The sequence below is a fragment of the Opisthorchis viverrini genome, assembly GCF_000715545.1.
Source record: "Opisthorchis viverrini unplaced genomic scaffold opera_v5_203, whole genome shotgun sequence".
NCBI lineage: Eukaryota > Metazoa > Platyhelminthes > Trematoda > Opisthorchiida > Opisthorchiidae > Opisthorchis > Opisthorchis viverrini.
In genome coordinates this window covers 928751-938172 of record NW_008751859.1, presented here as the reverse complement: position 1 = coordinate 938172, position 9422 = coordinate 928751, and the positions used below count along the sequence as shown (strand labels likewise).

The window sequence follows — 9422 nt, the reverse complement described above, 5'->3', positions numbered from 1 at the left end:
CCGGAACTACTCTGAAGACAGTTCTCTACTGCTGCGTAGAGAGCATCCGTTTAACCATCAGTCTACATAACTTTTAATCTGGTGCTGGCGTGCCTTCTGCACAAATTTTGAAACTGTCCCATGGGTGAACACCGGCACACGGAAGTGAGCGAACCAGTCATCCCTTCAGCAGACGTATAAAGCCAATCTACCGATGCGTTTATCCGTCATATTCCCCCTTGCTCGACATGTGCATGTTGCATTGACTAAATCTATCGGCGGTAGTTTACCTCTTTTTTTCCTGTCTTTTTCTATAGCCTAATATGCACAAGTCTGTTTATTACCTACTCGCCGCCAGTTGCGTATCCTCTTTCATTCCTGCTCCGTTCCTGCATTTAGTTCAAACAGCATTAGACAGCAGTGCATTTTCAAGAAGGAAACTACTCACGAGGTTTCTGAAAACTCTCCGACAGTCCACGACCGGTTTCGCTCTTCTTGGGGTTCATCAGGTAGGCGCTGTCCCCAAGAAGGGTGAAACCGGTCGTGGACTGTCGTAGAGATTTCAGCAACCTTGTGAGTAGTTTCCTTCTGGAAAATATACTGCGATATCTCGAATATCGTACCAACTAAAGCATGAGGTGGCCTGTATGCAGCACATTTAGTTGTAGAATATCATAAACGAGAGATTAATTAGAGTCTTTCGTGAAAACCAAATTGATTAGCAAATGAGTGTATTTCCCGAGAGCTTCAGATCATGAATGATGTGAGCACATGCTTCCCATAATATGTTTCAATTTGTAGTCCGGAAGGTTTATTAGAATGCACTGAATGGTAAACCATTTTCTGCTTGTCAAAATCATCCCATCCTGAAGGGTATTACATCTAGAGGAGCTGCCCATCTGGAGAGGAAATATGGGTGGCGAAATTTCTCCGAAAATAGAACAGCATAAGTTGCTGATTATCTGAAAGTTGAGCTAGCCTTAAACCGTACAGAGTGTGTTAAATGAACAAGGATTCTCGAAGCTTCAAAATGGTAATAAAGTGACACTCAAGCGGTGCCGGCGTGGATGACTTGGTGGAGTTGAAAATCTCCCAGAAAAGGTGTGAATCCTGGTTGAGGAATATCTTGTGGCCCGTCTCAATCCAAATAGGCAGGACGTAATGCACCTTGAAATTATCGGCTAGAGGATGGTTTTGGCTGAGGACATGACTTCAGCGAACTAAACGCGGCCTGTGTTCCTTTTCGGCGAACTATATCATAATCTGAGGCCAAAAATCACAATGGCCGTGTAATTTTCTATGATGCTTAGTTTAGAGAAATAAAGGTTCACATATTTGTCAAGTCTTGTATAAATCCGTATTCGTCAAATATGCTCTTTGCACCCATTTTTGTCGTTTTGTTTCCAAAAATAACATGACCGTACCATCTTACGGAACAACGAAAAAAACATGACAACCGATTGCTGATGAGGAATGAAAAACAATTCTGTCACCGTGTTACTGAGCAAGCCCAAGTAGTTAGCAACTTAGTCAGATGCAGCTCCTAAAAACGCGACCATGGGTCTTGGTTACATGTTGAAGCCGGCCAGTTGATACAAAATTCACTCTGACCGCCATTCTTGCTGCTCCAACCAAAGCATAGTTATACTGCAAGCTCACAGCTAGGAAGTGGCTGCTGAGCTCCACTTTGAGTCAATGGGCACGCACAACTTTGTACGAAAGAACTGGAAAGCAACGCGTAAAATAGTCTAACAGAATGGAAACGACGTGTATTTTTACTGGAGTAGCACTGGCGACGGACTTATGGTCGAACCAGAATGCTAACTAACTACATGCTAATAAAATCGATTTGAAACACGTCAGGTTCGATTTTTCCCCATTCCACAAAAAGAGCGTTGTTTATCGAAGTTAGTGTGTTTTGTTCGCACTGAGATGGGGTCCTACCATGATGCATTCGATTGAACTTTACCTTCTACTGAATAAGAGTCGCAGTGTTTGTTGAAGTGCACGTACAGACTGTAAGAATAAATGCTATCCTAGAATTGAGAGTAACACTCAAGTCTTGCTCATTCCAATATGCGCTGTCAGTGGACACCTGCGATCAAACTGTATTAAATTTTTTCATACACAACTCGCGCACGTTTGGTCACAAAAACCCAAGTGCTGACTATTGAATTTAATACTTCCAATGTGTTTAAACTTGTATGCGATTCCATTCTATTGTGATCTGTAGTGGGTATCGATTGAAGGATGTAACTTCCAACTGTATTGCGAAACATCGGTTCATCGTGCTACCGGTTCAATGCTGCCGGGTCCTAGTCAGATGTGAGCAGAATTTTCGGCCCACGTTCATTGGGTAGATACTCCAAAAAGGTCATTAAAGTCCGTATATCCATGGCCTCAAATTTTCCTTCCATTGTATCTATCATCTGGTTGGTTCAATCTGTCTTTCCATTCACTGTTAATCTCAGGGACTTCTCCACGTGACTGTCGCTTCCCGATATTTCTGACACATCGTTTAATCATTAAGCCGAAGGTAGTGCGTAGACGTGTAAAATGTCCGTTTTTCAGTAACATTTCTTGTTCCCAGCTCACTACTGCCTAACTATATCAGCCTGTTTTGCAATCCGATGGTGAAAAGTAAGCCACCTCACCGTTTTTTTCCAACCCAGTAGTTTATGCTTGCGGAATCGTATGGAGTGGGGCAGAATTCGATCATTCTGACGGGTGTTACAGTCCCTATTAACCTGTCATACTTTGGATTTGATGCACCTTACACTGTGCTACAGCTGTCCATTAACCTGTATTCTTGAGACCACAAAGTCTGTCCATTAACCTGTATTCTTGAGACCACAAAATCTATTAATCCACGAGGCACTGATACATTTCAATTGATTTTTAGGCGTACTACTTGTGAAACATGAGTAGTTAATTGAAATAAGCGGTTTTATAAAGTTAGGCACTGAGGCCCATGGATTATTCCCAGGGGAATGTGGCTTCTACCGAAACTATGTGAATTTTTCTCTGCCTGAAGCTAGGAACTCGTGTTATCACTATTCTCACACATGCATCAACATCTTATCTCGGTCAGTTGCATTGTTTGCGCGTTACACGGAGCAGGTGATTAGTTAACTCATGGAGTTGCTAGCAGAAACCTGGGTAACAGGTTGTGGAAGCTACCAGACCAACTTGAAGGGTTGCTTGCTAGCACCTGGTTAACTAGGGCATTGCACAACCATTCCAGCCTTACGTTTATCCTTCAGAGGGCAGCACGCTGATCAGTCGATTGGCGATTTGCTTACCTGCCGGCATGGCTTTTATGGTGGGTGGTCAATACTGGGCTTGAATGATCATTCGTGACAAATGCTGTTGATCAGAAGGCATTATCTTTTGGGACGCCTAGGGCTTCAAGTGGCTTCTGGGAAGGACGAAATCTTTCAGTGTTTAGGGACCGAACGCATGTACATAAGTATCACCGGTAGACGAGGAAATATTGAATTTATTGTAACTTTCTAGGTAGCCTCAGTCATGGGTAGGTTCTTTTGAGTGGCTATCCGAATGTTCGATAATGGCGTTCTTCTAATTCATCCGGAGTTGGAAAAAGCGCATACCATCAGAATTTGTAGATTTTTGGACACATCCAACTGATCACAGATGAGAACATTTTACGCACGATGTTGCAGTATGTTGATGCTTTGATTGTATCACATTAAACAGACTAAAGTAGGCACGTGGGTCTTGGAAAGCACAATTTTGTCTGTTTTATTGTAAGAGGTGATTCTGATGCAAATGTATTCCACCTAGTGACGCTTAGAGTTAGGTTTTCAGGTGAAGAACTTCGGTGGATACGTTTACGCTACTCATGCGGTTGGACTCGGAAATATTCAATGTATGAACTTGACAGTATTGAGGATGAACAACACATGACCCTGGATTAACGATTCATCACTTTTATGTCGAATTAACTGAGTGAATTTAGCAGAAAATACAAGATCCTGGTAGATAGGAAACCCTATAACCCGTGTGATACACCCTTCTATTTTGGAGATGGGCCGGACTATCATCCTCTGTCAGAATACATAATACTACATATGATGCCTGGAATTCTTAAAAAAAGATTATTACGTGACGCTCCTATGGAACTTTACTCTCAAACAATTATTATTGTTGCGTTATCAGACCACGAATGGCAAGTATGGGATTTTCTTGATGGGACACACTACTCATGAGGTTGCTGAACATCATCAAACAGTTTGTTCTCTACAATGCATCATCATCCTTGTGGGTTGCGACTACGGTCGTTGACCGTGACCCAAGCGCTTAGATGTGTTGTTGACAGCAACTGGCGGTGAAATTGGCCGTAGTCTGCTGACATTTTCGTATGTCACTTTACATTTGCCCTTGGTTAAAATGCAACGGGGCAATTATACACCACAGGGGAAGCAGGTGTGAGCGAACGAAAATCGCAGCAATAAAATCAGTTAGTCCTGAAGGACGTTCCTGTATGGAGAATCCTGATCGAACGAGACCACTTGATTTTGGATATCTCCATGTGCATAGTGTCATGAACTTTCATGGCATGATCGTTACGTCCGAACTATCATTAACCAGTCACGCTTCTTCGACAACCAATCACCAATTGCTTAGTTTCGTCAGAGCACTTGGCTGAATTGTCTCCCAGATCCGTTGTGTACTTGGATGCCTCTCCTTCTGCTAGCATAATTACATCTAACTCTGCAGCTTTCAAACAATTTTAGAATCGTTAACGGGTTAGAAACAAGGAACCCTGATTGCTTGACAGTTAGTCTGTTCACTGTTTTATCGAGCACTTCAGAATGTCTGTGAAAAAAACGTCCGGGTTATTTGAAGCAGATAACTTGTTTTGACACCATACGAAGAGGAAGATAGCTATACCATATGGTGTACTTGTGATAAGCTCAAAACCCTCATTTTATTCTTAAGTTGCTGGGTGCAGGCCTGCATTTTGACAAAGGTACGCACACAGCACGCCGAAGCATTTACGCCAAAGCATTTTATGTGCTGACTTCGTTTATTCTGTTTAAACAAATTACCCTCGGGCACTATATTGAAGCAGGTTACACTAGCCAGACGGAAAGAGAATCCATACTTTTCTCTGGAATCCAAATATCAAGATAGAGACACGAATGTGAAAAAACCAGATGTCAGCAAAGATTAAGTTTTACGCTGTGCCACAGCGGATACTCCCAACTGGTTCGCTGATGTTAATGTTTCTGAAAGTTCATCTGCGGTGTCTTGACAACAAAAGTCTCAGATACTCGGTTATGGTTACAGTATAATCATCATCATTATCATCATCATCAATGATGCTTCAATGTCTGGAAACCATGATTTATTTGAAAGCCTTATTGTAAAGAAAAGAGTAAAGGTGGACGGGGGAGAGACTTGGTGCTAGCTTACCACGATCATTCCGAGATGCCTACACCTCCAGACATTCACTCAGGCAATCTGGATAGAAACTGACAACAGGAACGCCACTGACATCAGTTGGCAGCCATATCTTGTAGTGTCTCCAACCAGGCACAGTGAGGATCACGCGGTCCCCATCCTGGAAGGCGAGTAGCACCGACAGCACCCAAGCGTTTCGTGATCTCCTTCATACTCCTCTGCCAAGTCAAGGGTTGGCCACCTCTCTGTTTACGCCCCTCTGAAGTGGGCATGGAAAACAACACTCTCTTCGGCAAACAATGGTTACAGTATGAACTCCGTCGGCTAAAAGCCACTCCGCCAGGCTGTGGGTGAAGAGTATAACTCTGACACACTATTTGGATTGTATGTGGAAGTCACTAACTCAATCCACCAAGCCCAATATCAGATCGAAGTTTGGTGAAAATAACTACCACGAACATGTTTCACGAGCGTTGGGATGAGCAAAATAAACCATGCATTCTAGATATGAGTTATCACACGATTAAAGAAGGGCGAAATGGTCAATACTTTATTTCAAATCTTGGGTGACTGAAAGGTCAGTTACTTCGGAAATAACACAGAAGTCAAGAGGGCTCAACTATCAACAGTTCGTGTGGACCATGCACAGTCGTTCTAGGGAGACAGACTGATTATGCGTACTTCTGAACTTCTTTTTGGAGCAGCACATCAAGTTGGGGTATACAAGGAATCTCAGAGCCATTTGGAGAAGATTTTGCTCCAAGTGGTTTTTAATGTGATCATGTAGGTTATTCGAAGTACAGCATGGGAAAAACTGGAGGTGCTCCAGGCAAATAAGTGTCGACAAGAAAGTTGAGTTAGCCTTATCCCTGGAGCAACCTTGTTTGGGGTGCTTTCATTGAACATCAGGGTCTCCCTTAAAGGTTTCGCCCGCTCTGATGTTCCCATGCTGTCATCCCCTCTTACAAATATGACACGGGCTTGCGTGATCATGAGTTCTTGTGCTATGACACAATAACCAGTCACGCTTCTTCGACATCCAATCACCAGTTGCTTAGTTTCGTCAGAGCACTCAGCTGGATTGTCTCCGAGGGCCGTTGTATACTTGGATGCCTCTCCTTCTGCTAGCATAACTACATCTGATTCCGCAGATTTAAACAATTTTAGCATCGTTAACTGGTTAAAAGCAAGGAGTCCCAAAATCTGCCTGGTGGTTATCATGACATCATTGATTACATTTGTCTCCCAGTCATACAACCTAAAAGTTCACATTACGACGTTCTTGATGGCTTCGACTCCAAAAACATAGTTAAGGATATAGAATTATCCGCTCAAAACTGTAGGTGATTGGATGCGAGACATCTGCTATACCGAAAGCCATCGCGAGTCGGGTGAACCAATCTGATATGCTGACATATCAAAGCGATCGACAGTATTTGAAAAGTCGTTGCTTCAACCCAGATACGTTCGAGTACCATCCTGATCGAGTCACATAGCGGAAGTAAGAAGTAGGTTACGTGTACGTTAGTCCACCGTGGCCGTGTTTTGCGAACAATTCCACAGTGCAATTTTGGAGTTTTGCGGGATAGCTATTTTGTTCATAGTCACATCACTCTCGTTTGAATGGTCGTGTTCCTGTTCTGGCGTAATTATTCCGGTGAGTCCACACCAAACGGAAGCACTGGACTCGAGTTTCGCTCTTATTAGCGCTCATCAGTAGTGCATATCCAATGGCTGTGCCGGGATTTGAACCCTGGGAATCTGACATGCGAGGCGAACGCGTAACCACCACTCCACCAACGCACGTTGGACGCATTTGAATTATCGCGTCTGAACAGGCGAATGTGTTCACACTTGAGCGATGTGATTGGTGTGCCCGACGCATCGAACGACGACCCAGTAACTGTCCTGCTTGTGACGATCAATTGTGACGATCGATGATTCCACAGTGCTGCTGACGAGAGGGACCGAGTTGCGCTAATGTAGCTTTCGGACATCTTTCCTGTAAAATGTTTGTGTAGGGGGAGATTATGGCATCGGCAATTTTGGTGAAAATGTCTAAAGACCGTTCCTGCACATTCAACTCACAAAAGGGAAAATTGATCCAAGACCTAAGAGAGCTAACTCCTCTAATTTGTTTTTTTTTCTGCGAAGATATTTTAGTAAACTGCGGAATCGTTTCGTGAAATTAAGTGAAATATTGGCTTCGTCAAAAGGATAATTTTGGTCAATTGTTTTCGTTCTAAATAGTTGTTTGTAAGGAAACAAATATTTGGAGATGCGTATTTATTTCACGTTGCTTCGCCTAGATGATGACGATGAGGGATTCGAGCCAGAAAAGAGCATGCTTTGAGTAAACTTTTTTGACATTAGCGTGAGCATCACACGATTCATTCGTATCTGCATGAATTGAAGATTTCCTGATAACTTTGAAAGCATATCCAGCAGCATGCAGATTTTGTCGCCAGTTTTTCTTCCACCGGATGAAGTGGCTGAGAGGCAATGTCATTTCCGTATAGAAGCTGAAAACTCTTTGACGTCATAAACGAGAGATTTAGCTGGGTTCTCATCAAAAACAAATTGACATGCAACTAGGTGAATTTCGTTAAAGTTATTTTTGGTCCAACTCTGTTGGTTACGATATCGGTTTTGCTAGCCTCCACATCTAATATAACTGTTTGTACCAGAAGACCTAGGTTGGTTCTAAAGGTTCAAAAGTACACTCCAAAAACTGGCGGTTTCAGGCGCGATGCATCGTTTTCGGCTCGGTTATCGCCGAAACAAATATTCCCAAGGAGAAGATTGTAAACACTACCAAATCAGTGGGACTTTTCAAGTGACGTTTTCCAGTATTAATCTCAGTCAAACAGCGGCTGATTTCAAGACTAAATAGCAATCCGAGAAAATATACCAACTTCTTTGGTTGTTGGTCTGTTCGTCGAACTTTTGGCGTTTGAAAGCGTTTCATCACCGATCGAGGTGACATCATCAGTCCGTCGTCGACTAGGTGAATACTCCCTCTTCTGTCTGTGCTAATGTGGTTTATAAGCAGCACATTCAATTCGGCAGTTCTGTTCATCTGTTGTGAGTGGGCTTTTTTTTGCTTGCTTTGTTAACCTGATTAGTCTGTTCAGTGTCCTTCTATTTTTAGTAGTTTTCTTTCTCCTCTCCCGATTAATCCGTTGATTGTGGTTGGGCCTCTTGATTTCCCACGTGCTCAGAGTCCCGTTACTGAGCAGTCTTTGTGATGGCTGATAGACTGGGTCAATGTCGATGTGTTTATTGACCGAGTTTTGTGTGGAGCATCATTTTCCGGCAAATTATATTTCTCGTCTTATTCTTGCAATCAAGTATTTGAACATTGCCCCAAGGGAATTGTTATACTCCACTGTCTTCTTGGATTTAGACGATCGCTTTAGAGCTACCAATGCTGTTTAGAAACCATATTAGCACAGGCGAAGCAGGAAGAATTCACCCATTCAACACTGCGCTGACGATGTCACCTAAGTGGTTGATGAAACGTTCGCAATCCAACTGCCAAGCTCGGCGAGCAGACCAATAGTCAAGCAGCACATACCTATGTTCAAAATTATCATCAACAAAAACTTGTGCTGGTGTCAACGAGAGACCCGAGTGAGTCTTCGACCAAACGCACTGCGTAAAAGCCGTCTCCTATTTCGTTTGACAGTTTACCTGCCCTATCGTGGTATAGTGTTCGACCAGGTGAGTTTCGTCAATTGTCTACAGTTAGGTGTTCAGTCAACATGCAAAGTCGATAGAGACTAGGGGACTAAGCCCATCCTATGCCGCAAGACCGGACAGATTTGCCAGCTACCTTGTGTTTCGTCAAGCAGGTACCGCTTTTAATAAAAGAAACTACTAACAAGATTGCTGGAAACTCTCCGACAGCCCACGACCGGTATTGCCCTCCTGTTTTGGGCTCATCAGGTAGGCGCAGTTCCCGACTTTCCGTCAACCTTATGTTCTACTTGAACCCAAATCGGACTGTTTTCGAG

The 9422-nt window shown here is 43.2% G+C and overlaps 2 protein-coding genes across 2 annotated transcripts in view; one reads left to right on the top strand and one right to left on the bottom strand.

The window, feature by feature from the left end:
- Positions 1 to 296: 296 nt before the first annotated feature.
- The window catches only part of T265_14487 (hypothetical protein), a gene marked incomplete at both ends in the record, with an annotated part of 11297 nt that continues 2171 nt past the window's right edge, over positions 297 to 9422 (top strand). Inside the window, one exon of the mRNA XM_009173861.1 lies at positions 297 to 488. Within this exon, the coding sequence (XP_009172125.1) occupies positions 303 to 488 (186 nt within the window). The remainder of the gene's footprint in view (positions 489 to 9422) is intronic.
- T265_14486 (hypothetical protein) overlaps positions 8884 to 9422 on the bottom strand; it is a gene marked incomplete at both ends in the record, with an annotated part of 9869 nt that continues 9330 nt past the window's right edge. Inside the window, one exon of the mRNA XM_009173860.1 lies at positions 8884 to 8983. Coding sequence (XP_009172124.1) covers positions 8884 to 8983 — 100 coding nt within the window. The remainder of the gene's footprint in view (positions 8984 to 9422) is intronic.